The sequence below is a fragment of the Dunckerocampus dactyliophorus genome, chromosome 16 (assembly GCF_027744805.1).
Source record: "Dunckerocampus dactyliophorus isolate RoL2022-P2 chromosome 16, RoL_Ddac_1.1, whole genome shotgun sequence".
Classification (NCBI taxonomy): Eukaryota; Metazoa; Chordata; class Actinopteri; order Syngnathiformes; family Syngnathidae; genus Dunckerocampus; species Dunckerocampus dactyliophorus.
This window is the reverse complement of record NC_072834.1, coordinates 7,127,587-7,155,221: the sequence shown is the minus strand read 5'-3', so window position 1 is coordinate 7,155,221 and position 27,635 is coordinate 7,127,587. Positions and strand designations below refer to the sequence as shown.

The 27,635-nt window shown below is 40.5% G+C and overlaps 1 protein-coding gene and 1 long non-coding RNA gene across 2 annotated transcripts in view; one reads left to right on the top strand and one right to left on the bottom strand.

Moving 5' to 3' along the window:
• LOC129169496 (uncharacterized) overlaps positions 1-21,004 on the top strand; it is a 30,678-nt gene extending 9,674 nt beyond the window's left edge. The window contains exons 2-4 of the long non-coding RNA XR_008566440.1: positions 3,567-3,626; positions 15,195-15,298; positions 20,551-21,004. This is a non-coding gene — a long non-coding RNA (uncharacterized LOC129169496). The remainder of the gene's footprint in view (positions 1-3,566; positions 3,627-15,194; positions 15,299-20,550) is intronic.
• On the bottom strand, positions 348-27,349 carry LOC129169494 (neuronal migration protein doublecortin-like). The gene is made up of 7 exons (XM_054755982.1): positions 27,197-27,349; positions 23,828-24,253; positions 21,514-21,854; positions 8,130-8,232; positions 7,012-7,104; positions 2,265-2,362; positions 348-2,188 (listed from the first exon to the last, which is right to left on the bottom strand). The coding sequence occupies exons 2-7, from the start codon at positions 24,189-24,191 to the stop codon at positions 2,132-2,134; spliced, it is 1,056 nt and encodes a 351-aa protein (XP_054611957.1). The 5' UTR covers positions 24,192-24,253; positions 27,197-27,349; the 3' UTR covers positions 348-2,131.
• Between the last annotated feature and the right edge of the window lie 286 nt (positions 27,350-27,635).

Here is a 27,635-nt window from a genome sequence, read left to right as displayed (position 1 = left end):
TACTTCTTTTAAAAAGTAATTTGCAACACTACGATTCCCTTTTTAGAAAATATGGATATCCATGACTCCACTGTAGATTTTAACAGTACTACCATTAATAGTTGCCTCTAATTAGGCCAGCCTGTGATCCAGAATAGTTTCTAGTTATTTCTAAACCCAGATTTCTGGTTGCCATGGTAATGAAATAGCCTTTTGACCTCAATATGTACAAAACGCCATTTCAAACACAATTTTTTTTCATTTAGTATGGATTGATAGTGATTCATACATATTTTGGAATCAGCACTGGGAATTTAACATAAGATTTGATGTGCTTCTTGTCTTTGAATAAATGAAAAACACACAGGTGAAGTAAAACTGTTTTAATTGCAAAAAAGATACCAGTTAATACATTGAATGGAGCACTGAAACAAGCCACTGTGACATAGCAAAATACCACTAAAAATATTGTAAATTCCAGAGGAAAAAAAAAAAGTTATTCAAGGGGAAAAAGGCATAGGTGGAATATAAAAAGGGGGCAGGAAGGAGGGTATTTACACTGATCAAGTGTCTCTACAAAACAAAGTGTGTTTGGAGGGTTCGTTTAAGAAAACACGATGTTACAAAGTGGTTAAAAAAAGCGCATACCTTGCATTTCTTATTTTTAAAGCAAAAATAGTAGTCAAAAAAGGCACCACTGTAGCCATCTAATATGGTGGTGGCCAGTTTACACAAGACACATTGTTGTATATGCTGAAGAAACAAAACGGTAGGAAAACCAACATATGGACCTATACAGAACTCTTGCAGAAAATGGTGGGCGAAGACTTGCGCGACAGCGCCCTCTTTTGGACAGAAAGTTGCAATGACAACACGAGCAGTTTAGCGATGGCGATGGAGCTTGTCGACAGTTTGGACACACTTCTCATGACAAATTGCAAGGACATTTCTTCACTATCCTTCCATCTAAATGCATAGATGCTCAATTGAAAAGAAAATATGCCACACAAGCAGCACGAATTGTGGTCACGCATTGTAATTGCGGTACGTGCTAACATTCAAAGTGCCTGCAGCCGTTTGTGCTTCAGTGTCATCCAATTAGAAGAGGCTCAGGCTTCGTTGCCTGCAAAACCTGAGAACTCTTCAGTAGAATATATTTAAAAAAAAAAAAACATTCCCACTGTAATACAGTATTTTTAATAAGAGCTGCACAGGGAGCATTGGAAAAAGTATACAAAAAAATTAAAGACCCCTTACAAATAAAATTAAACTTTATAAAATATTAAAAGCCAGGCAAGCCACAGAAGGTACATACTTCAGGTGTTCCTTCTATGGAATATTTTCACAATTAAAGTCCCTTTTCAATAAATCCTGCAAAGCATTGCAACCTTAGTTATTTATTTCTTATTATTTATTCATCTGTGGTTTGTTAAATTGTAAAAATGTGACTAAAACACTGCCGTGTACTGATTGGCCTAATTAAGAGTTGAACTTTGGTCAGTCTTATGCACCGTTAGGTCCTTCAAAAATCAGCTTTTTTTTATATGCACCTAAAGCCCTAAAATGATGTATCATGCACTGCTTTATGTACAACACTGAGGGTATATGATGTAACAACCATGTATAGCCTGCTACTGTATATATGGAGTCAAAGAGGAATCAGCTGTAAAGATTGTTATGACGACGTTACGGAAGCACAGCAATGGCAACCGGAAAAACCAGAGAAGGATGTGAGAACTATGCACAGTATTTACAGCAAGTTAGGAAGGATTCATCTGAAAAAAGGGGATACCTTTCGGACCAGGGACACGACAGATAAAGTCGTAAAAACGTTTAGCCAGATTTGTCTGCTAAAATCACCCATTTGCTGCTTGGAATTGTGTACTTGGAGTGCAAAGAGTGCATCCAGTAAATAGTTTTTTTTAACAGTGCATCATCAGTTAAACATTTGTGCCATTGTGTGATGAGTTTGGTGATAAATTGGCTTTCTAAAAAAGAAAAAGAAATGGTGTGTGTTCTCAACCAGCAAATGGCATCAGTGCATTGCCTCGACCACAAGGTGGCGCTCTTACAGGATGCGCACAGGTCTTTATTAAAAAAAAAAAAAAAAAAAACAACAACAGAAAAGGGCTTAATGCTGCTGGAGAAGAGTCTACATGGACTCCCCGATGGAATCGTCGTCATCCAGAGATAAGGGCAGGTAGAGGTCCTGGAAACGAATTCAAATGATGCATTCAGTGTCCAAACGAAGGCATTAAGAGGATGTTTCGAGGGTGTGTTGGTACCTTTTGTTTGTTGTTGGGCCCAGGACTGGTGGGAGTGGAAATGGGGGAGTGTTTGGAGATGGGGGTGGACATCTGGCTGCTGGAGCCTGTCCCATTGGCTGCGGACGAGAGGAGGAAGACGGCAAAAAGACATCAGTAAGGGCGGGACATAATACGGATATGACAATATATTATATTAGTTATTTCTTCCAGTACAGCATGGAAATGGCAGCACTGACTAAGGAAGTGCAGATTCACACTTGTATAATAGGATGTACTGCAAATGCATTCTTCCTGTATACTGTCAATACAGTATCTAAATGACCACAGCAAACATGGCATCTTACAATGTCTTAACAATAGGAAGGCCTACTGAATAAACTGACCATTAAACCATGAATTATTCAGATTTCAGAAGTAAAAATCAAAAAGCACTGTGCTGATATTTACATAGCGGTATATTGCTATATTTAAAGCGGCGGCCTTCTCGTCACTTCAGAGATCCTGTAGCCTGGGTATAAGCGTTGCGCAAATGTGATGTAAACAATGATAGCAGGACTGTTTGAGTGTACGTCCGTATGTCAGACTGGCCTGAACATATCAATTAAGTGACAAACGTCACAGTGAAGATGGATGATAGGCTGCTGTTCAACTTTTTTGTTAATGCCATGCGCGATCGATCCACATTACACGTTGGAGATACAAGGAACTTTCCCAATACCAACGGTCTGTTATGTCGTCATATTGCTTATGGTGTCTACTACATTGACTGGCGACCAGTCCAGGATGTACCCCCGCCCCTCGGCCGAAGTCAGCTGGGATAGGCTCCAGCACACCCGCGATCCTAGTCGCATAGAAGATGGATGTCTACAATATTCGCAATACGAGTGTAACGGTGACTATAGGGGTGTTATTTAATGTTTACAGGGCTCTATTAAGGTTAAACATTTAGGTTTTCAAAAACGTAGTTATACGTTTTTATAAATGTGAACCTCCAATCCCAACGATTTTTTTTGTTTTATAAAACACGCGAGAGGCGGAAAAGGCGGTGCTGAGGCAACTCCTTACCAGTGGATGGAGCGTGAGAGCAATTTTAAATGCCATAAAAATGGCAAAAGTGCATTTGGTAAAAGCTTGGTAGGGATCACGAGAGGAAGGAGAAACAAAATAGTTCATGGGGTTATATACAGTATTTTTAAAATTGTTATTTTGATGTTAAAAACTGTGTTGTGTTGTCACAAAAGCAAAACATTTCTGTCAAAGTGAAAGTTATGCTTCAAATGCATCTTTTCACAAAAAGGCTTTTTTCCCTCCCTTTTCTAGTCGGCAACTGTCCTGAAACTTACCTGCGTTCTACTGCTGATTACTAAAGAACGGAAAAAGGTAGAAAAACTTTTTTTTCCCCCTTCCACTGATGAAAGATTCTAATCATCTACATTTAAAGGTTTCATAATGGCGACAGTTTCTATTACTGTATTGACCCAAATATAAGATGCCCTTTCCAGTTTTAGATTTATACAGTAGATTTATACAGTACTTGCAAGCCAACAGGTGGCACCAAATGCCTTCTCCCCAAGCGAGCAGAGTTTTTCTTCCTGTCGCACACATGCACGCACAATGGTGATCACGTGAAACTATAATTATACTCCAAAATGTATTTTTTGTTCATATTTTTGGGTGTCCGGAACAGAATAATTGGATTTACATTGTTTTGTATGGGGGAAAACGACCTCGGTTTTTTCAACGTTTCGGTTTTCGTCGAACCTTCCGAAACACTTAACGCAATCAGAGGTACCACTGTATTCAGATTTGTCTTATATTCAGGTCAGTATGGTATTCCCTGTGTGAGAAAAGAAAGTTTCATATCTGATCATACATTAGAATGCTTCATTTTACTTTAAAGGATCTTTTGGATGCACTTTTCTATATTGTGAGCCACCAAACAAAATCAACTGTTGCAAAAGAGGCCTCGCTGCAGAAAAAAAAATACAAACATTCCAAGTGAAACCGTTAAATCGGGGTAGTCGTCGGGTCCTCTTGTGCCACGCTAGGATTCACATTCATGTTTACATCTAAAAAGAGCAGCAGAAGAGTTTGTAAGTGGTTAAAAGGAAGCCCTTTTTTTGTGTCTACATGTGCTAAAAAGAGCCAGGTGGCCACTAGAGTCTTTTAAACACAACTTGGACAAAGCTTCATTGTTAATACTGCATGCAAGCTTCATTTAACCACTGTTATACACACTAAAAGTGTCATTAAGAAGACGACCTCCCTCAAACCACTTATGTCTGCTGCAATTCAGTCTAAAAATCCCCAAAAAGTATCCCACACTGTCTAGCTTTGGATTTCTTAGGATTCTTTAATATTCCATGGAAAATTTAATCCGGCATGGGGGATATTTGAGACACTGTCTCACACTCCGCCAAACCAATATTTTTAGTCTTTTTACTGGGGAAAACTACAGTGTCTATGTAGTAATCATATTTTTACATGCACACGCCAACTACAGGTAATGTTAAACAGCTGGCCGGCCATCTGCATGACACTCCCATTCAACGCCGATCAATAAAGCAATCAAGTCAGCTAAAGGAGTGAACCCCCCCAAACATCTTCATTTCAAGTCACCCGCCCCCCCACTTCAACATCGCCTCCATTGTGTGCACGTGGGGGATCGAACACACACACCTGCTTTGTGGCTTTTGACAGCAAAGAAGGGAAGATGAAATTTGCGGCATGTTGGGGAAAATGCCAGAAATGAACACATGATTGCATTTTCAGGTGTTCATTTTCTGGCAACAGTTTCCTCTGGTGGTTTTCCTCCAAATAAAAAGATTCCAGCCGTCATCTCCTCTTGCCGCTTGGATATTATGAAATGTTTAAATACCTCAGTCAAACAGCAAGAGGTTGTTTACACTCTTGTTTTAATGATGGAATGTGATTTTAGTAATATCTCCTATTCTTCTCAATGACACAAAGACAAGGAGGTATTGTGTTGAGATTGAATTCAGTGGTGTTTCTCACCTTCTTTATCCAAGTGCTGGGACCCGCAACTTTCCCTGGCCCCGTGGCGGGTTATTTAGCAGACGGACTCAATTTTTAAAAAATGCACGGACAGCGAGTCAGCAACGTGTAGGGTGCTTTGTTTGGGCACTCGATTTCACGGGCCGATACAGTACAGGGCAAATGGATTAGGTTGATACAAGCAATATTGCACAGATACCAAAACCGTGTACAAAAACGGAGGCGGAACTTTGCGGAAAATGTTCATCCGAAAACTGCCATACACCTTTAATATACAGACTTTAACAAAACAGATTACAATCTGACTACTTTCCAGCCAGTCGCTAAAAATAATCTGCTTTGCAACAGCTTTATTTTGTCATAATGACCTTAAAATCATCCAAATAAACTAAATCCAATCCAAAGCAAATTAAATGGCATTTATTTGCAAATGCTTTAACATGTTTAACACGTGAGAGGCACTGAAAAAAAAAAAAGCCAAAAGAATAAAACAATAACAGCGCAGAATGGTGAAACACAAGTCAACATCAACAGGAGTAACATAAGCTAACTGCGAAAGACCAAATGCCAAACGGCTTCCTAACTTGACGACGTTGACTATGGAGGCATCCATGTGACCTTTACGAGGATGTGGACTCCAGAACAGAAGCACGACATTATGTTGGGATGTCACCGAATCTAAGGAGCTAATAGTGTCACTCTTCCCTCACGTTCTTACCGAGTTCATTACCCAGGCTACAAATGGCCTAGTTTTCATTTCCATCAGGACCCTTTGTGTTATTTTCTATAACATTTTCTGCATTTGATGATTATGAAATATATATTTATAAAATAATAGTTTATTGTGGTTAATTGGTTCTACACCTGACCGTGATAAGTGAATTTCTGCAAAAGCAGTATTCCTTATTTATAGGGGTGTCACAAGATCTTGCCAGATTAAAACATGACAAGATTTCTCGTTCAGAGAAAAAAAAAAAAAAAAAAAAAAAAAAAAAAAAAAAAAAACTTGCGGGCACTAGACCTGGGATGATAATAAATCACAATTAATGAAAATTAACTCATTTTGCCAGCATTCAAATATTACCATGTGCATGTGTGTCTGTTTTCCTTGTCTCCCGCCTCCAAACAGAATGGAAGAGAGTTCACTCTGTGCATTGGTTTCGGCACCTTGGCGCGTTTGTTCCATAGAACAACGGCATCGACGGAGTGAGCCATTTTGTCAGTCAAACAGTCTCTGTCACGGTGGGTGGAGGCGGGGGCCGCGAGCTTACATACAGAGTGCAACGTACTTGAAATGAAATCACTAGACTGCAATGTATTGTCATACGTTTTCCTTGTACTTTTCTTAAAAAAGTACAAATCCCGTAGACTCAATCTCGTTAGCGTCTTGTGACACCCCTACTTATTTCTCAAATATTTTCATAGACAACCTGTTTATGAGCTTCTAAATACATTTTTTTTTAATTAGAGCACTCTATACATGAACTTACACCCTTATATTTTTGAAAAACGCGACGAGTAAAGCTGCAAAATTTGAACCTCAAAGTGGTGAGGAATGGACGGTACTACCACTTAACTCTCCATAAACCACCACAATCTATCCCATCAGACTGAATCATCAAGCTTGAGAAAATCCACACAGTCACAAAGTAAAAAGACAAACTAATAAAAAAAAATAGAAACATTGTAAATAAATACATTAAAAAAAATAATAGAAGTAACTTGGAATATTACAAAGAAAAAAGCTTACTTGATTCTGCAGGAGACTTGCAGCGTTGGAAGGATAGAGGACTCTTGATTGAACCACGGTGTACTACTTTATGACTCTTCATCACTCTGCACTCTGCAAAACACAAGCACACGTTCATGAAACGCAAGCTAAATATTTCAATGACTTGACTGGCAGTTCTGCAACATCTGCCATCTACGCAATGCTTTTTTTTTTTGCCTGAAGAAGCAGAAAATGCTTCAAATAAGTTGCGTGACCCAACAGAAGAAAATGACCTTGCACGATTAAATCCAACACAGCTTTTCAGGGTATTTTTGAAATGGGAGTTTAAAAATGTTAATATGATATTGCCCAGGGCTACTGGCTGCACACTCCATTGATGGTTGCCTGGCAACCTCATAGTGTGGACCATGAAGCATGACCGGCGCTGATCATGCTTTTGTTTAGCAACATGCAGACAAAGAATGACTCCCGTATGTCACAAAGAGGTGATTAAAAGACGTCAGAATTGTCACTTTGACACTGTAGGAAAACTCAACCAAAAAACCCTTCTTCTCTAGCTGCTAATTATAATATCTATACTCCTTCAATCTCACAGGGACCCTAGCATGTCTCTCCTCCATCGTAACCTTCCTATTTACCCGAGGCACCATTTTTGATACAGCACTTGCATTGGAGCCCTACCAATATTTGGAGGTGATTTGCTTAGAAAAACAAGAAAAAGAAAAAAGGGAGTTTAGGGACTAAGAGGATTGGTTTAACATTTCTCTGCAGTATCAGCAGCGACACATCAGCTGGCCTAAACCTGTCGCTGTGCAGATTAATGGTTTTTCTTCTACCTTGTTTCTTATTCCTGCTGGCGCCTGCAGATAACAGACTCCCTTCTGTCTAGCTCCTTATTGGCCTCCTTCTGACACCTCATCTTTTCCTTACATTCACAAGCAAAGAGCTCCATAGGCAATAATGATCCTATTTAGAGGGAAAAAATTAGAAAAGATGCAGGGCAGTTATACACCACTGCAAACTACAATGCTAAACATATTTTTTAATATACCTCTGATAGCGCCAATCCAAAGTGAGCATTATACTTTGTTACATGTAGTTGTGCAATAAAAATTGTTTAAACACAATTATAGTACCGTTTTCATCCAGAGAGAAGTCGTCTTGTGCGTAGCGGAATTTCTCAGGTCCACATGCAATAAAGACATCATCATCTCCAAAGAAATCTTGAAGGCAAGTGACCTGTGAGGTTCAAAGACAAAAACACACAAATAAAGCAAAGGGGAACAACAACAATGCCAGTGCATGTCCAAAACATTACAGTAATATTTTTTGTGTGACTAATTTAATGGGAAGGTTAGCAATATTTAAAGTTTGACCGCATCCAACACATTTTTTAAAATTTAAAACAGTACTTCAGTTAACTTTTTAAAAAGTGCAAGATAAATGGAATGAAAAAAAATGTTGCCTGCAGGCTAAAAACACAAAATATGACATTTGTATACAATCTGATTATACTGCAGCGTTTTTTTTTTTATATTAACATTTGACAATTGAGTTTATTCCTCAAAATTTTAATATGTTCCACTTCCCATTTATTTACAATCGACATGTTCAACATTCAACAAGTCCTGAAAATTTTGCAACCTTAGTGGGCATCCCCCCCCGACACATCGGTCTCCTGTGACTGTGATAATTGAGCCATTTGAACTCTACCTGATAAGTGGCAGAGCAAATGTGTTACATAACAGGAAAAAGAATCCAAGCAATCCCTTTCATGGAGGTGCTCATAAATTAACTGCATGTCTGTGTTTAGTACATTGCTATTGGAATATAAACACAATCGCCAGAACAAGAGTTGTGTAGTTTTCCTGGTATGTAGCCCACTTCGGCCGCCATCCGGCCTCATAAAAACACCACTGGAACCAACAAACGCTACAGAACTTCAATTTGTAGACTCAACAAATCCACATAATGGACATGTGGCATGATGAATGACACCGTAGTGTCATATTTGGGGATGGGGTAGATGCATCAGGGCACATATGGCGATACACATCCGAACTATGAGCTGCAGATACTTTGGGAAGGTCCCACCCCAGCAGCTGTCTTGGCCAACACGTTACAAGTGTGTAGTGGTGACTTAGTGGCGTGGCATCCAACAGCTGTAACCACCTCTCTACAGCTGATAGTGCACATCAGAACGGCCTCCACCAACCAGAATAAAAGCCTGGTTGATCCACTTAACTGGTGCTTTGACTCCAGGGATTAAATGTTAATTAGCTAGCTAGGCTAATTTAATGGGTAAGGTGTTGACAAGAAGAGCAACAGACCTTTTACCATAAAATAGAAGCACGCGTTTTCCTCCAGAGTGCAGCCACTGGAGGAGAAATGTGCTGAAATGGGCCTGAAGGGAAGGATGGATTGTTTTAATAGCTTTAAGAGCGGAGCTGATTAAAGAGATCAAATGGTTATCCTAAAGGCTGCCACCTTAAGCTCTCAGCAGGACTATGCTGGAGAGATAAAGGCTGTGTCCTCTGTGTCTCGGACCCATTTATTTCTTCTTTTAACATTTGTGTTCTTACCTTTTATGAAGTACATGCAGCCTTTCCTTCTCCAGGAAAAGTTCTGATACTTTTTTTTGTAAAAGTCTGATCACCCGCAGGTGAGTTTGGGTGTATAGTGTTCTATCTTGGCAGTCAAATTCATTCATTCAGCAGAGCATAAAAATATATTTAATGTATTTGACTAGTGTTGGCAGGAAAAAAAAAAAAAACGCTGACTTTTACTGTGTGGAAGCACCTCCTTCCAGCTCATGCACGACCCCACCCCTTCAGGTTGCAGCGGAACTGCAAGTGCCTCGTGTATGTATTGTATTGTCTGATTAGCACGAATAATGACATCACACTTGCATTAAAGACATTACACAGGCTGAAGAAACTCATGGTGTATAATAAATGTTTCTGCAACATTATACAAGTATTACTGGCGACTTGCTGATAAACAGTAGGGGGGCTTGCGCACTAAAGCGAGAAGTCATGTTGACGGTGGCCTCACCCTAGGTTTCTTCCCAGCATTTGATCAGGAAATCTGCAGGTTCAGCATTTTTTACTTTAAAAAAAATATATTTAAAATGAGTGGAATCGTACATCCATCCGTCTTCTGTGCCGCTTATCCTCACCCTGGACTGGTCGCCAGTCAATCGCAGAGCACATATAGACAAGCATTCACACTCACATTCATACCTATGGACAATTTAGAGATGGCAATTAACTGCAAGGTGGCCTAGTGGTTAGCATGTTGGCCACACGGTCAGATCTGTCAGATCTTGTTTCGAATCCCCGTTGGGCATTTCTGTGTGGCGTTTCCATTTTCTCCCCATGCATGCATGGGTTTTGTCTGGGTACTCCGGCTTCCTCCCACATTCAACAAACATGCATGCTAGGTTAATTGGAATCAAAGGACAAATATTAATATTTAGTTATTAGTTTTTTGTATGAGGCTGTGCCTCATCTGACTCTCCTGACTGCAAGTCACTGGATACGACCGACAATTAACATAATCCACTGGTTGTCAAAAAAACAAGGTGCACAGCCAAAAAGAAAGTCCTCCTGAAAAGTACAAAGAAAAAAAAAGGTATGGATGTGTGAAAAATATCCACATCTTCATTTAAATTGAAATCATTTACAGTATCATTGTCCTCTTCTGTTAATTCATCCATTGTGTTCTTTTAGACTCCAAGCTAAAGTAATTGAGTGGCTCAACACCACCTCTGCTGTTTGCAGCCAACTACTGCACTCCATTTTGCCTCAATTGTTTACACACAAATGACCAATCAATTCCTCACACAGTCCTTTGTAATGCCCATCCCCAACTATGACTCAATCATTCTATATATACAGTGGTACCTTGGTTAATGTCTGCCCCAGTTAGCGTGTTTTTTTTGGTTAACATCCAAAAGTTTTGCTAAAATTTTGCCTTGGCTTGCATTCGCCCGCTTGATTAGCATCCAGATACCGTTTGGTTTGTTTATGCTACCATCTAGGATCAAGCGACCAAGACGAAATCCCTTGATGCATTGTGGGCCGTGGCCGGAAGCACATTGTTCCCGCATGGATATGCACTGTCACCACCTCTTCCCTCATCTGTGAAGCAGTCGTGGCATTATTCAGTCCCACGTGATGCTACACAATTACCCCTAGCTTCAGCATTGTTTGCACATGGGTTGCGGTGGTTTTATGGATTTTACATTAGGCAAATTTAACAGCATTGTTTTCTTGGTGAACAGTGTTCTGTTATGTGGTTGTGGTATATGTGAATGTTTTTTTTTTTGTTTTTGTCCAAGGGTAAAATGTTCACTTCTCTCTTTCATGTCATCTTTGTAGCATTGTTTTTTTTTTAAATGTTAAACTGTGCATGTTAAAAAGCCTTTAACAGACCTCTCTGCATAGATTTGTGGCATGAGTGCAGAAACAGTTGACCTCCAAGCATAATCTCCTCTCCTCCCCCTCCATCTTTGCAAAACTAGGTAAAGTGTACAGTTGTCATTGGTAATTATGCTTGCATTATTGTGTGCATGTAAAACTATAACTATTGTCTATAAAATGCGTTGTGTGTTAACATTTGTTTGTCTGGAACGGATTAACTGGATTTACATTATTTTCTATGGGAAAATTTGCTTTGGTTAGAGTCCGTTTTGGTTTGAGTTGGACCTTCTGGAACTGATTGACGCTAACCAAGGCACCACTGTATTATAATATTAAAAGTTTAAAACAATTTCCTCCAAACATAGCATAGACAAGAAATACCTGGCAATTAAAATCAATCAGGAATGTGGATTAATTTGTCATCTTACCAAGACAGCCTAGATAATTCTATGCGTCAAACTTTGTGGGAACACCTTTGGGATGAACTAGAATAGAGATAGCCAGTCGGCAGGCCCTCTATTGCACTTCCTGTAGGTGTGTCAAACCTCAAAAAGTACTAAAAAGTAAGTTCAGGAGGAAGAAGATGACTCAGTAAAGAGCATCTACAAAGCCTAAAATAACCTGCGTTTATCTGCATGACAACATTGAAGCATTCTAAAGCAAAGCACTCAGACTAATCCCATTTGCCACCAGAGATCATAAACTGTAAGCTGCACATTATCTGTCCAGTTGCCGTGCAGATTGCCCTTACAATTCATCTTATATATAAATGCTCATATAAATAATGTATCCGCTGTGCGTAGGCCTGGCAGCCGGCTACAGTTGCTGCAATTGTTATGGAAAACATTTCTGCTTGCTCTCAAAATGTCAAGAGTCGCTTTGAAACATGACATGGGAAACCGGCTTGGAAAGTATCTTCTGTCCACGTGGAAAAAGGTCAAATAAACCTGACAACAGTGCGGAGGTGAGGGACATATGAGAACATGTGACGCCACTCAACACTGTCAGTATAGCTTCAGTCGGGTTTTTTGTAATCTATTCATTTTAAACAACGTAACTTGTGTGCAGATTTGATAGTATGCGAATGAATGTGTATGGACTGAGAAGGAGGGAGTCTTAACTGGCTCCTTACAGACTCCAACCAGAATCCGCTCCACACTCTTGTGCCATCCAGCCCATCCCCTAATCTCTGCCTCACCAGCTGTCGGGACCACATGACCTCCCGAAAATCACGACTGAATTATTCAGCCCAACTGACCAGTGACTCAGACTGCCTAAATGGGGGTCAATTTGTAGCCAAGTGAGAAGAAAAAGAGATGCATTTCCTGCATTTAGAGTTAGAAAGCATGTTTCCCCAATCATCCCTCTGACACCATAAATTGTAAAGTTACAGTATGTGCCCATTAGATTGCCCATCTGCAGGACATTTAGACAGTGATGTGCGGCCTGGGGAGGCAGGTGAGGCAGAGCCCCCAAAAACAAAACAATAAAATATTAATATTTGTCCACTGAACTATTATAAATGTATTTTGCGTATTACTCCAAATCCTTTAAAAATGTTCTTTAAACTGCTTTTTTGGAATTTTGCCCATCATCCACAATCCTTATGAGAGACATGAACACACATTTTTTTCCTGTGCGTTCTAAAGATATAAAAACAGCTAAAAAGAGGCAACTAAGAATGCACGTAACGGGACGAACCTATTCCGCCGCCTTCTGGGAAAAAAAACCTCCAAAACCGCCAACAACGCTCCATTTACAGAATGTAACGTGTATTAATCAAACTTATTGTTATTAACATTGTTGCTCCTAAGAACTACATTACTGGCATATTGACACCTCTACGCACCACATCGACTAGCTACTGAGTTCACAACACACTCGCCTGCAATTCGTCAACGCCGCACTCACAATGCCTTAGAACACGGAAGCGTTATCTAAAAAGGGTGCTTGTCAGAGACAGGAAAAGCGAGCATTTGTTCCCCTCGTCCCCCTTTGCTAGCACTAGCTAGCGGAAAATCAAATGCATTCAATATATTTTATGCTCTGCTGAATTAATGAATTTGACTGCCAAGATGGAGGATTATACAGGTATACCCGAACTCACCAGAAGGTGATCAGACTTTTACAACAAAGTATTTCCTGGAGAAGGAAAGGCTGCATGTACTTCAATTACAAAAGACAAATTTGTTTGTGCTTGTAAAAATAAATAAATAAAATGGGTTTAAGAAGTAACTGACATTTAGAATTTTTTTTTTTTTTTTTTTTTTTTAAACCAAAAATTCTAAACCAAACCCATTTTTTTTTTCTTTTTTTTCTTTTCTCCCAAATTTTTTTTAAAATGTCAAATTGCTCCTGGAAATCTGACGCGGCAAGTATGATTTTTTTTTCCTCCTCCATGTTTACCTTAGAGAGTGTTGAGTAGCATCCTGTCTGTTCACTGGTCTGTCAATGAAACTCCCGCTGATTATCGCGCACATGACGACCAGTGATGGAAAGTAGAACAGTTTTCAACTTTTTCTGGGATCGCGTCGCAAGCCAGCGTGTGCACAATGACGTGCACAAAATTTAACATGCACGACTTTTGTGTCGCTTGGTTGGTGACCTGCGATAAATCGCTCTGTTGCGTCGGTTCCATTGAAAATGAATGGACTAGAGGCGACGTCACCGTGTTTAGAGCCCATTAGCGCTGTAATGCTCATTTCAAACTTTATTGTAAAGTTCAGCAGGGGGTACAATCATCACACACCCAGCTCGCTATCTGTCATGGGTCTCCCTTAAAACATTCCCCCCGTAACCTGTAGATTGCAATCCTATTGTAATGGATGTTACCTTTGTACTTTGCTACGAGTTCTTTCTTGACGTCAATAGTGTTTCTCACCTTCTTTATCAAACTTCTGCCACTTTTCCTGAAGCTGCCCTCAACAAACAAACAAAAACAAAGCACAGATTCCTCCAACACTCAGAAATATGCAGTAAACTTGAACGCCTCATCAACAAAGAGTGCACTTAGTAGGAGGAAGAAAAGAGACATATGGCGTTCATCGTTCTGTGTGCGTTCTATGAGCAAAACCCAACCGCACACACGATTAAAAAGGATTCCCTGGCCGGAATCTGCCGATTGTGTCCCAACTGTAAAAGAACCACCAGATTCACCAACATGAGGATACTTTGGTTGGGCACTGCCACTGCAGAATGATACTTGGGAAAACTGACCAGTTTGTTAGGCGCACTGTTTGGCAATACGATAACCAAGCTATTTTTTGGCAAGAATTTACAAAAAATGTGTCCAAAAATTGAGATAGCATTGTAATAACGTCATGGGCACTGAGTACTCAGTGACATAAGTTTATTTTGCAACATCCAAATGACAAAAACAGAAAAAGTTGCAAACAGACCGTCATTCAATTTCTTATTTAGCCCATCTGTCATTGCTCGGCAAAGTTTCATGGAAATCTGCTCTGTGTTTGCACCACCCTTACGACAACAACAACAACAAAAAAAAACATTAAGAAAATAGGGGAATAAAACTGTCTAAAAATGAAATTATCCCCTCCTGTACAAACCTCTGTGGCCTGTATGTGACCTTGGCGCACCAGCATGCAGCATCAGCAAGTTAACCAATCAGCGCCCATTTGAAGCGGCGGATGAGTGAGTCAGGCAGCGATATATCTGCACAGTCATGGGGGCCAGCTGGTGTCTGATCTTTTCAGTCCCTCCCCTCCCTAACATCTAGGAAGCAGGGCTCATTAAATTGTGCTTTTCTCCCCCCCTCAGGTCACATTCACCAGTTGATGCCATAACATGAGGATACATGAGGACCACGCCCCATACAAGCCTACATTGAATTGTGGGTGAAATGAAATGAGCAAAGACTGCAGGTAAGACCCAATGCAAAGAACAAAAAGGCACACTCAGCGTATTCCGCCCTTTGTCACAAGCCGAATCCATCTTGGCAGAGCTTATCGCCATGACAACAGCTTCTGCAGCATGGCCAAGAGCAGGTAGTCTTCCCCCCCATCCCCTGCCCTTACCAGATGTATTTAGCCATTAAGAAGACATGAACACATGTACCCATCTTGCCTTGCAAATCATTTCTTATAATTAACTTTAAAAACAAATGGAAATCTTTTGTTCTCCTGCAATAAGCGTGTGACCTTCCACCTTGTGTGTCGCTTCCCTCACGCCTCCATTGCTGCTCTTCACCGGCTCTTATGTAAAATCATTTGCAGGAAAAAAAAAAAAAAAAAAGGTCTGTATTCAAAGCAGGGTCACACTGATGGACACTCACTTGAAGACGACCTCACAAATACCATTTGGCATTTATTAAATAAAAGCCATCCTTTGATGCATTTAAGCACTAGACGCAAAAGCAGACAAAGATGATTTAATACAAAAGGTCTGCAGGCAATTAGATAAAGATTGATTAGTGTACTTGTTAAAGGCAAATAATAAAAATACATACTTTGAGGCAATGGGGAATAATTAAACCTCCCCCCATCAGTTTAAAGGAGAGAAAAAAAAAAAAAAGTGATCGCCATTGGCTCTAACGGTGGAAAATTACTCCTGAATCCATCGGCCCCACCCGTCTGGATGAAGTGAAAAGCAGCAGTGTTTGAGGAGAAAATGGGAGCAATTTCCTCAAAGTGAGGACGACAGGGTGTCTTTCACGTCTGCACAGCATTTTAGGAAAAAGAAAAATCAATTAACTACCGATATCAAAACTGTAACCTTGTGTCCGACGCAAAAAGGTCATCCTTTAAAAACCGAGCTCACACCCAATGATGGAATGCGCGTGTTAAAAATAGATTTGTTTGTTTTTTAAGCCAAAATTCAGCATCGATTGTAAACTTTCACACCCACTACACAGGATGTGGTACCCAGCTGGGCTCTCTTTGTGCCTGGGATGTGGTCTCCTAGCAACCAGACCGAGCAGCGATCGCTATGCAATGGTAGGAGGAGAAGGACGATCGGCAGAGAGTCAGGGAGGGGCAGGCACTGCATCAATAACGCTTCTCTACCAGACCACCTCAAACACACCGCTGCTACAATCTAGCGCCGCACACAAAATGAGAAATTGTGCAAGCTCTGCATTAAAATGAGCCTGCAGCCAGCCATCTCATCACAGCAATGGATTCAATAGGTATTCATTCATTCCTCCAATGAGGAGCACACAATATACTCTTACTAGGCTACATAGTTCAACATCCCTTTAAAACAAATCTTAAAACATATGCATACACACGAAAGTATGCATAGTGCAGAAATGCACAATATCGTATAAGGATTGCAGTAACATAACGCACATCTGTTCTGCTGCAACCTAAACACCTGGGGGCTCACAGAGGGCACCCCTGGGAGAATACATTCAAATCAAATTCCTCCATCTATCATTAGACAACGTCCCCGCCCCACTCCCACCCCCCACCCCACCCGGCAAGCCACCATTTTACACAGAAAGCGAGCGAGCACAACCAAGGAAGCTGTGATGGACCATCTGTCTTTAATAATATCAGAAAGATGAAGATTAGTGCATGTATTCCTTCAAAAGAAACATGTTCATAACATGCGCTTTGTTTCTTTCTGGTGATAATTTGATGATCAATGCAATGGAACGTTGATAGGATTAGACCAACGTTTTTTGGGCAACAGAAGGCCTGTAAAAAAATAAATACACCGGAAGGGTCACCGTTTTACACTGGTTAATTTATTTTTACACTTATACATTAAAATACGTATTTATTTTATCACCCGTGGTTACCTAGTTTTTACTAGGGCTGTCAAAAATAGCGCATTAATAGTGGTAACAAATTGAGTTCATGAATTATGAAATTATGAATTATTTTTTGCGTAATTAACGCGTAGGCATCCTGGCAAGCCACGCCTCTCTGACGACAGACGAAGGCACATTGTAGCGTCCCCAGACAGTCACAAAAGAGTCTGATGCTCTTTTCAAACTTTATTCTGACCTGAACACAACAGCAACGCAATTTCAACACCATAAATGTATCTCCAACTCACAAACACGTTTCTAGTCCGTTCATCCTGGGAACAACACTTCACTAGACGACCGCCATACTGTATGCGTTCTTGGGCACTCCGAACGTCACAACAAAGTCTTTATTGTGCATGAATGTGTAATCTAAATACAAACAAAAACGATAAGTGGATATTCTTATCACTCACTTTGTAACTCTTAATAAGGAAGTCCAATTTGCTGCATTTAAATATGCTTGGAAATCCCAGAACACACACTTAAAGCGTGAATTCAGCTTAAATGACGTGGTGTCTTTGAACGCAACCATTCTTTGCTCATAACACGGTTAAAGTACATAATCTATCCTGTCATTTATCTTTCTTTCAATAAAATACAGTAAAAATGGGCATATTTCAGACAATTTAGTTGCAAATGGTGATTAATCATTCATTTGAAAAACTATTAATCTGATTAAAAACTGTAATCATTTAACAGCCCTAGCTTTAATCACATGTATGACAATTAAGAATGTTGCTTAAAACATTTCCTGTATTCTACAGTTGCATTTTACGACTGGTTTACAGTTGGAACAGGTTCTTTCTCAAGGGAAAATTTGAATGAAAACAAACTTGAGGTTGATCGACGTCCTTGATGGAGTTCAACCTTTCGCTGTAGTGCGGTGTGTTAGGCTTCAGAGAAGGAAGTGTGGGAAGCCTTTGAGGTCGTTCTAACACGCCAATGTGCATCCACCCATTAAGATCAAACGGTAGCATACAAAATCAAAAATGCATCAACAGTCAGTGGTTTCAGCGGTCGTGACCATCAAAGTAGTTATGTAAGGTAGAGGACAAAGTATGTTTGTGATCCATGACACAGAAGGTCCAAGCTGTACAATGACCATTAGCTTTCATTGTCGTTCGTCTGTGGTCACCTGCCTTATGGTTCGGATCATTACTGTCATTTTGGTCTCTGTAGGCCACTGGTAGTTCTGACTGAGAAGGTATAAAGTCCTGGGAACTTCCATCCGCTCTGCAAAAAGCAGGGCTCCAGAATAAATGGTCGCATTTTGCGACAAAAATATGAGACATTGCGACTGAAGTTTATCTACTGTACTCGCGCATATGCAACCAGATAAAGGTACGTGTTCCGTATTGACCAGGGACGTCCCTTATTAATGTGAGACTGAAAAATCTGTTGAAATGTGTCGTTCATTGACGACAGCTTGTCACAGTCTAAGCCTATCGATGCCAGCGTGTGATCGCTCACGTTTGACTTGTATTGAAGTTTGACTATTCTACCATCGTTGTTTACACAGTTTGCCTGGCTCCACTGTCTCTCTGTGGGCAGCTAGCTAGCTACAGTTATCCACCTTGTCTCTGGTCCACAGACTCCAAATGTGACTTTTTTTGTTTTTTAACCACAGCGACGTTTTCTCTTTAAAACAAGCAATGAGGTTTGTTCAGGAAATTATGATGGCTGTCACGTTCATGGTATATGTGCCAACTTACTTTTTTTTTTTTTTTTTAAGTGTCACTTAACCTGGCTCTCGTTACCATTATAATAATAATAATAATAATAATAATAATAATAATAATAATGTTAGTTGTGTGTCCAAGTTGTTCAACATAAACACATAGTGTGTCCAGCTTTAAAACAGTGACGCTATCACGGGATCTTAACAGGTAGCTCCTGAACTACAAGTAGCTTGCCACTGATCAGTTGAGTAGCTCACCAAAGAATATTTGCTTTGACTCTTAGTATTTACCGTAACTGTTAAATTCAGACATTATGCCTGTATCTAATGACAAATGACCACAAAGTGGCATAAAGACAATGAGCAGACTGTTTTGAGTGGAGATGTGCTTTGTAAATAAAGTAAAATTGGGTTGGTTGGCCCTGCCAACAAGGTGACACTTATTTTTCCAGAAGCTGGCAACTTTCAGTTAATTTGCCGATTTTATTTTATTGAATATTTTTTGTTGACATACTTCAGGACACACTTCAGCCCAGTAGTATTTGACAGTAATGCGCAGACGAGCAGGTTTGCCAACCCACATCAACTTCCTAAACTGGAAGTTTTAAAAAAAAATCATATTGGTATATTTCTTAGCTACCTTTTGAGTGTTAAGTTGCTGTGTGATGATTTTAGCATTCCAAGACGACACCGTGAGTCAGACTGTTGTATTGAGTAATAACCTCCTGCAGTTTCTGACGGGTTGACAAGCTCTGCTTAGAGTTCCCTTAAAGCTTGCGATTGGCTCCTACCAAAGAGAGCTACCGTTTCCTCACTGACTAGCAAGCGGCACAGCATTTAAAGGATTAATCGTACCATAAATTCCCGAGTATAAGCCGTTACTTTCCATCTCAAACTTTGAACCCTGCAGCTTATACACCGGTGCAACCAATATGTAGCTAAGAACTACATTTCCCATGGTGCTTGGTGTGGTCATGTTCTAATCTTGTGACATCTCCTATACTTCAGAACTACTTCTAATCGTTTAAATATGTCATTTGGAACACACCATTACTAAGATACTCCATAAGGGCAAAAAAAAGTTCAGGAAACAACCAAAACACACTGAGTATGGTGGCTCCTCGGCGTGTTTTGCCAACCCTGCTGTCGCTGTCGTTGCACACACTTGAGTGAGCAACATCAATCACAGTTTATACTATAACCAAATGTAAAAAAACTGTTGGATTTGGAATTATTCAATAAACATAAATATACCGCCAAGATTGCAATGTATGTTATGATGAATGAAACAAAAGAAAATGTAACATTAAAAGCCGAGAAGTACCTGGATCCAGGAGAATCCACGCAGGGATCCACGCGCTATGATGACTCAAAGGTGGCCACAAAGGTGCCACTGTACCGTGGTTCTTATGAAGTCCAGAGGATAAACACAGCAGAAATAATGGGTAATAAAGCAATTTCACAAGTGACCCTATGTAAACCTTACGTACGGTAATGTACTTAGCTCCACAGGCGTACATGTCATATCCGCTGACGTAATTAAACAGAAATACAGATACATTAAATATACTGTAGATATAAAATACAAAACATAAAAATGCTGTGTTCTCTTGGAGATGAATAAAGTATCCATCTCAATTTCACAAGTGACCCTACGTAAACGGCTATGATGCTGCTTTCAGGTTAAGGCAATGGATTTGAGGTTAAGCGGCATAGAAGATGGATGGCAATGGATTTGGCTGTCAAGACAAGGAGACATGGCTGCTTAGAGTAGGACTACTGCCACTGAAGGACACAGCTCACCGAAAGAGAGAGAGCCGACGTTTTAACGGAATTAGGATGCTGTTCAATTCTGATACGGATTCACAGAGCGTTGGATTGTTCACCCACTAATAGGGAACGTGAGCTGGGATTAGACCGTCGTGACACAGGTTAGTTTCACCCTGTTGATGTGATGTGTGAAACTTTTTTTTGTTGTGGTTTTAAAATCTGTGTAACGTCTTTCTGTGCACCAAATTTTTACATTTTTCTATATTTCTGAGATATGAGCATGGTTGCTGTGTGATAAGTTTAATGTTGGCAAGATGACACCGTGAGTCAAACGGTTATATTGAGTGATGACCTCCTGCAATTTCCAATGGGTTGACAAGCTCCTCAGTTTATTCATAGCTAATGATTGGCTCCTGTCAAAAAGCTGCCTGGTCCTCATGGACTTGTGCGCGCCACAATATGCCATCTTATGACATGGATATGGGCGGCTTATACATCGGAAATTACGGTACTTCTGAAGTAAAGGAGACGTCACGAGATTACAACATGGCCATAAGTTAGTCGCCACGCTGTATAAGCCGCAGGGTTCAAAGTGTAAGAAAAAAGTCGCGGCTTATACACCAGAAATTACAGTAAGTAAGACTCGCTCAAGAAGTAGTTATAGCTCGTCTGCGTGTGCCTGTGCAGCCATACTGAGGATGAATATCGCTTATTAGTTAACTTTTTGGACTTCATTATGTCTCCAAAGCGTCAGTGTGCCAAAGAAAAGTAAAGCCATCACCATGGACGTGAAAATGATCATGAAAAGTCAACACGCCCACCAATGTAATCACGTGAGCAGCAAAACCACAAAGGTAGGCACAGCAATAACATACCTGCTTCCCATCCAGCGTGTAGATTCTTTTTACCACTCCGCTTTCCAGCTTAATGGCCTCCGTGATGTCTGTGAGCACCTGCTCGAAGGAGTGCGCCGTCTTCTTGTTGAGCAGGATGCGCACGGCCTTGCGTGGTTTGACACCGCTGCGCATCACTGTCACCAGTTTGGGTCGCACAAAGTCCTTGCTCTCTCGGGGCTCGCTGGCGGCTTTGGCGGCCAGCGACTGAATGTTCTTCTGACTGGCAGAGGCCTTCACATTCACCGACCAGTTGGGGTTGACGTTCTTCGTGTAGTCGACCTTCTTGAAGAGGTTCTCTGAAGCACAAACGTAGCTCTCCCCTGAGATGGAAGCGAGTATTAGGTTAGTGTGTTGTGAGCACATTGTGGACACCGGAGAGTCCCAGTGGTGTCCTCTCTCCAACACACACAGCCGATGATTAAATCTTTAGATCTAATTTGAAAGTTCCAGGGGGGGTTCCAAACCTTATTTTGGTCGAGAGAATTTCAAGGGCACGATTGTTTTCAAGAAAAGACCATTCAAGGGTACAAAATTTCTCATTACACTTGTTAAATTTTGTTTTCTTGTGCTCATGCTTGCATTTCTTTACATGAAAAAAAAAGGTTAAAAATATCAAGTATCTCCCATGCGCCCACAACATAAATGCCGACAAATATTTGTCTGCACAAAACTATAACGGCCACAACATTAGGTACAACTGCACAGTGGAATGTAGCGTTATTAAACAGTATTTTAGGACTGTATCTTGCCGTGTTTGTGTGAGATATGGTTACCCTTTTCAGCTTCACGAGACAAAATAAGAGTACCTCCTCACAATATGCAGTGCCAATCGACACCACTGCAAACTACAACAAAACATGTTAAACCTAAACTGAGCGTTATCTTTCGTAAAGGCAGAATTTATGATACGGTTCTTGGATTTCAGCTCATTAAATTGTTGCAGCCAGCAAGCATTGCAAGCCATTCAACTGCCATCTTGCAAATCTGCTTGACAAAACATTCGGTATATCCTCAACATAATCTCCCATTTTCAGTTAGTAACCATCATTCTTCTACAGCTTGGTGAAAGAAAAAAAAAAACGGGGGGGCCGGTGGAAACAAAAGGCAGCAAGAAAGAGAGGGACAAAAAAAAAAAAGGGACTCCAGAAGGCAACAATTAGTCCAAATGTGGGGAGATTACAGCAAAGACAAAAACCAGGATTACACAGTACTCGGGAAATTGAGCAATTAATTATACCCCACAAGAAACCCCTTCTTAAGTGTACTCGCCACACACTGCATATACGTACAGTCAAGACCAAGATTATTCATAACCTGGCAACATGAGTTTCATTATTTTTCACATAAAAAAAAAAAAATCATCCAATGTTCTAAATGTATAGTTGTTTTTTTTAACTGCTCTAGATCAGGGGCTGTCAAAGTGTGTGGCACGGCGAGCCGAAACTAGGATACTAGATTACAGTTAGGGTCCTCCCTACTCCTTGAAAAATTATTTTGTGCAGTTTACGGTTCACCCCGACTGTTTACTTGCTCACTGTAACAACTACAAGTCTATTCATTTTGCCTTTGCCATAACCAAAGTTGTTTTTCTGTGTTTTTCCTCAAGCTGCTGCACCTCCCACTGAAGTCTTCTGACGTTGAAAACTGCTTATGCAAGATATGAGCAGGATCCTTAGGATTTAGAATGGTAAAAAATATGTCCTTTTGTCAACATTATCATTCATATGCATAATTGGCAAAATGTAAAAAAAAAAAAAGATATTTAAATTATTTTTTTAATTAATATTTCAAACAAAAATTAAATTTCCAGCCAAAGATGCCCAATAAAAAAATTCTTAAAGATCTTTGCAGGTTTGGAGAACATGTGTTACGCTGATCATTTTTAAACTACCTTGTCTTGTGTAAAAAAAAAAACAAACACACAAAACAATTTAACGAAGTCTGATTGTTTAAACAAAAAGGGAAAAAGAAGGACTGCAAGACTTAAACAGCTATGCCATTAAAAGTAGGCAAGAATTTACATTTGCAGCCTTTTAACCTCATCATTGCCTCAATGTGGCAAATACTTCTTTGCCCAGACAGGCTAATATGCGATTATCCTGTCAAGCGGCGGCTTCATTTAATGCTTCATATAATGGATCGCAACTTATTATTGACTACTTTTCAACATCACAAGACATTCGGTGATGTAACTGATAACCTCTGGAATTTTCAATGTTTTTTTTTTTTTTTAAATCTTCTCTCCAGGGGGAGGAGTTTAAAAAATTAAAATTAAAAAAAAAAAAAGGCTTACCCTCCTCAAGTTCATCAAGGGCTGAGACCCTGCTTGAGCCATCAATGGTGAAGATAAAGCGGACGCCCTGAGGCAGGTTGATGTGGTCAGACAACGAGCGAGTCAGGTCGGCCAGCAGAGAATCGAAGGTGCGAAATCGGTCGTTGGCCACAGCGTACACGATGCCCTTGAAGTAGCGGTCCCCATTGCGGTAGAAACGCACCTTTTTGGCCTTCTTCTCGTTGGACAGGGCTTGCAGGGTGCGTGTACGGTAGAAGCTGCAGTGGGCGCTGTGGGTCGGGCTGGGGAGTCCATTCATGCGGCCGCTCCGCGGGGTGCGAGCCGCCTTGTCTCGCTCGTCAAAGTGCCCAAAATCTAGCTCCATGGTGACCGAGTGGTGATGCTTGTGACAGATGAGTGGCGAAGGAGGAAGACGCTCCACAAGGTCTACAAACACAGGGAACACTTGCTATTGGTAGCAACCCATGAAAATAACACTTAAATCTGATTTAGTGTGCATACAATGGTTTAAACCAATTGTGGTAATAAAACAGCAAATGTTAGCTAACTCTCCATTCATACTTCTGTGTTACTTCGGCACAACACACCTCTTCCTCCAGAGTTCCCCTAGTGGCGAGGATGAACACAGCAACCTTGACCATTTATAAAGTTAAACCCATTTCCAGCACGAGTTGACAACATTTAGTAAAACAAAAAACGTTTAGATCGAAATTTACAGAAAAAAAGCACACCACTTTCAAAGACAGGCTAACAAAGCGGAAAAGAACGAGGGTCTCCGATATTTTTTTGGCGTGGTATTCAAGAGAAGACTTACGGCTAAGGACGTCCGATAATATCGGCCCACCGACGTTATCACACTATTCTGTCAGGGTTAATTGACTGCATACAAACGTAGCCATTGAGCACGTCGCGCCTCGCTACATTATGCCTATTGTCGATAAAACCTTACACGGATACATCAAGAAGTAAATGGGTCAGTTTATCTCATACCTACTGTTACTGACTACTATTCTCTAACCTGTGCTGATATCTGATTGATATCTGCCTCGGCCTATATTCAAGGCTGCAATATTGGAATCGGAAGTAAAAAAGTTCTACCGGGACACCCCAAAGAAACACTATGAAGTCCATCTCGCCAGGATGTATGGGAAGTCCGGATCAACAATAAGCTCCATCTACTCGTCATTTATAATTATTTCACATCTTTTTCTGGATGTAAAACTATATTATTCTCTATAAAATACAAGTTTAATATTTTTCAGTGTCTGGAACGACTTAACTGGATTTACTCCAAGGTTTTTGTCGGACGTTTTGGAACATATTAATGACGAAAACAGAGGTTCCACTGTACCTAGCCTCTGGTCTATCTAAATGGGTGCTTGTCTAATGCTTGTCCTGTGTTTGACCACCATTTTGAATTAAACAACTCTGTAGAGGTGGACAGTGTGTGCTATCAGTGGACGTCCCAAACAGAGAGGCATGCATTTAAATGAGAATCAATGCACCCAGCCCTCTTCAGGCTTTATGCAAATGATTGTCCAAACAATAACCAAGCTGTGTTTTGAGGACCATCTACATGTCTTTCAGGCTTGAACAGTTACATTAAAGCAAGGTACCTTTTCCACTCAACATCAAGTATGCTTGAAGCACTTTCAAGCAGGAATGACCGGTAGAAATGAATCCAAAGCCAATAAGCACTACATTAACACTGTGTTTCCTCAAGGTTAGCAGGTCTGTTAGTGTCTTTATTCATGCTTGAATGATGCTGGTGCCAGCAACTCATACAGTGGTTTGTACAGACCAATCTCAGGTTTTTATTTCAAATTGGGGGGGTGAAAAAAATGCCTGTCTCCTAGGGGAAGCATGACAAAATAATTGAGAACCACTGGTCTAGCTCAACCTTTGATTAATTCAGCCAAGGTTGTCCAAAGTGTGGCTCCGGGGCCATTATTGGCCCGCAGGTAAAAAAACAAAAAAACAAAAACAGCAGAACTTAAAAACAAAAACACGAAAGAGTAAAAGATACGAACTGTAACGAGAAAAAATTTAAATATTAGCACTAATCTCTTAGTATACTTGGTTAATGTCTTTCTTTTGTTAATGACATAGCTTCTGAAATGTTTATTGTTTAGTCTAATATACACTCCTGGATGTTTGAATTACAGTCCAGATTAAAGTGTCTATTAATACTAATTCAGTTAATAATAATAAACTTTGGCACCCACAACACAAAGCTGACATGCAGGCTGCTTTACCTTTAAATACAGAACATAACTTCTTAGCATATTTTAGCATAGCATATCTAAATGGGTTGGTTTTAGCTTGGTTGAAAAATGAAAACTATCAAAATGGCCCCTGCTTCCTTACACGTTTCAGTATGCGGCGCTCAGTGGAAAATGTTTGGATACCCTTGGAGGTCTGGATTTTCACTTTTGCTTTGAGATAATCTACTGTACTACTGACTTTTAGGTCACCACTCAAAATGACTTCCAAAATGCAACCAAAAAGGCTTCCAACGTCACATTTGTCAGCTTTAACGCGACTTCACTAGTTTGGGGTCATCGAGTTCATACACGATAGCAAAGAAAGAGCATTGTTTCAAATGGGCCAAAAATTATAGCCAAGATTTAAAAAAAAAAAAAAAAAATCACATGTCAATTGAAACTCAAATTTATTGTGTCTTAAGCAAAGACGCACCCCTTGCAGTGATGATCACAGCCACATAAAGACTGCTTGGTTTTATGAGCGGCATGCTGACAGGGGTGGGACCAGGGGTGCTCCTCAGCTGACAAAGAGCAGGTTTCAAGCCCATCTGCTGCTCAAATAGGCAGAGCCAACAGAGAAGTGACCCTTCTCCTGCAGAGCGTTAACTGGAAGGATGGTCCATTGTCTAGTTGAGGGTTACTGCATTTAGTGTGACATCACTACCATGCTGCATGCTTCCTGGAGGAGCACCTCCATAAAAGTCCTAAAATCAATTGAAACAATCCTCATTCATTCACACCTTGTCAGAAGATAATATGATAATATATGCCAATGGTTTGCTGACAGGATCACCAGACATACATCATTTTTGGCTCAGGATGTGTGACACTGCCCCAACGCAAAACAGTAAGTTTTACAAACAGGATTACAAAAAGGTGACGTTGAATTAATGACACTTCTTGTTAAGGAGGGAAAGGCACATGGCATCAGATGACGCAATTTTTTCTTTCATTTCTATGTCTACTAACCAACTCAATCGCACACGCGCGCGCGTCAAAATGAGTGCAGTCGTCTCCTGTAAAGTCTGGAAACTATTCTAAACAAATTCCAGGTGCCTAATTTCAAATTAAGTGCGCCCATAATCACACCCAAAAGTGGACTCACCTGCGTGGCTGCTTGCACCAGTGAAGAGAGCGGATATGTGCAGGGGGAGTGCGTAAGGGAGTATGTCAGAGTGCGTGCGCGTGTATGTGTGTGCGTGTCGATGCTGCTGCAGGAAAAGCTCCACGCCGCTTCTCTGCTCCCTTTGTCTGCCAGTCGCTGCCTGCCTGCCTCACCGGGGCAGCCGCCGGGTCCTAAAACCGGACATTCCAGCCACGCCCACTTTGGACCATGAAATGAGTGCCAGAAAAAAGTGGGTCATTAGCTTCACACGTTGTATGAAACACATTTGAGACAATTAAGATTGGGCGGGTGATGTTTACTGTAATGACGTCTCATTCTATGACTTTAGGACAACTACTTTCATTCAATTACATTCATTACAGATTTAATTGATTGACTGTGTGGAATTGATTACTGATTAAAAGCATCTTGAATCAGC

Bases quoted from the DNA above. Each gene is read 5' to 3' on its own strand.
- LOC129169494 (XM_054755982.1), bottom strand. From the start codon at position 24,191: ATGGAGCTAGATTTTGGGCACTTTGACGAGCGAGACAAGGCGGCTCGC. The intron at 21,855-23,827 runs GTAAGCCTTTTT...CTTCCATCTCAG, and splicing joins CCTTGATGAACTTGAGGAGG to GGGAGAGCTACGTTTGTGCT. The intron at 7,105-8,129 runs GTACTATAATTG...TGTGTTTTGCAG, and splicing joins CTTCTCTCTGGATGAAAACG to AGTGCAGAGTGATGAAGAGT.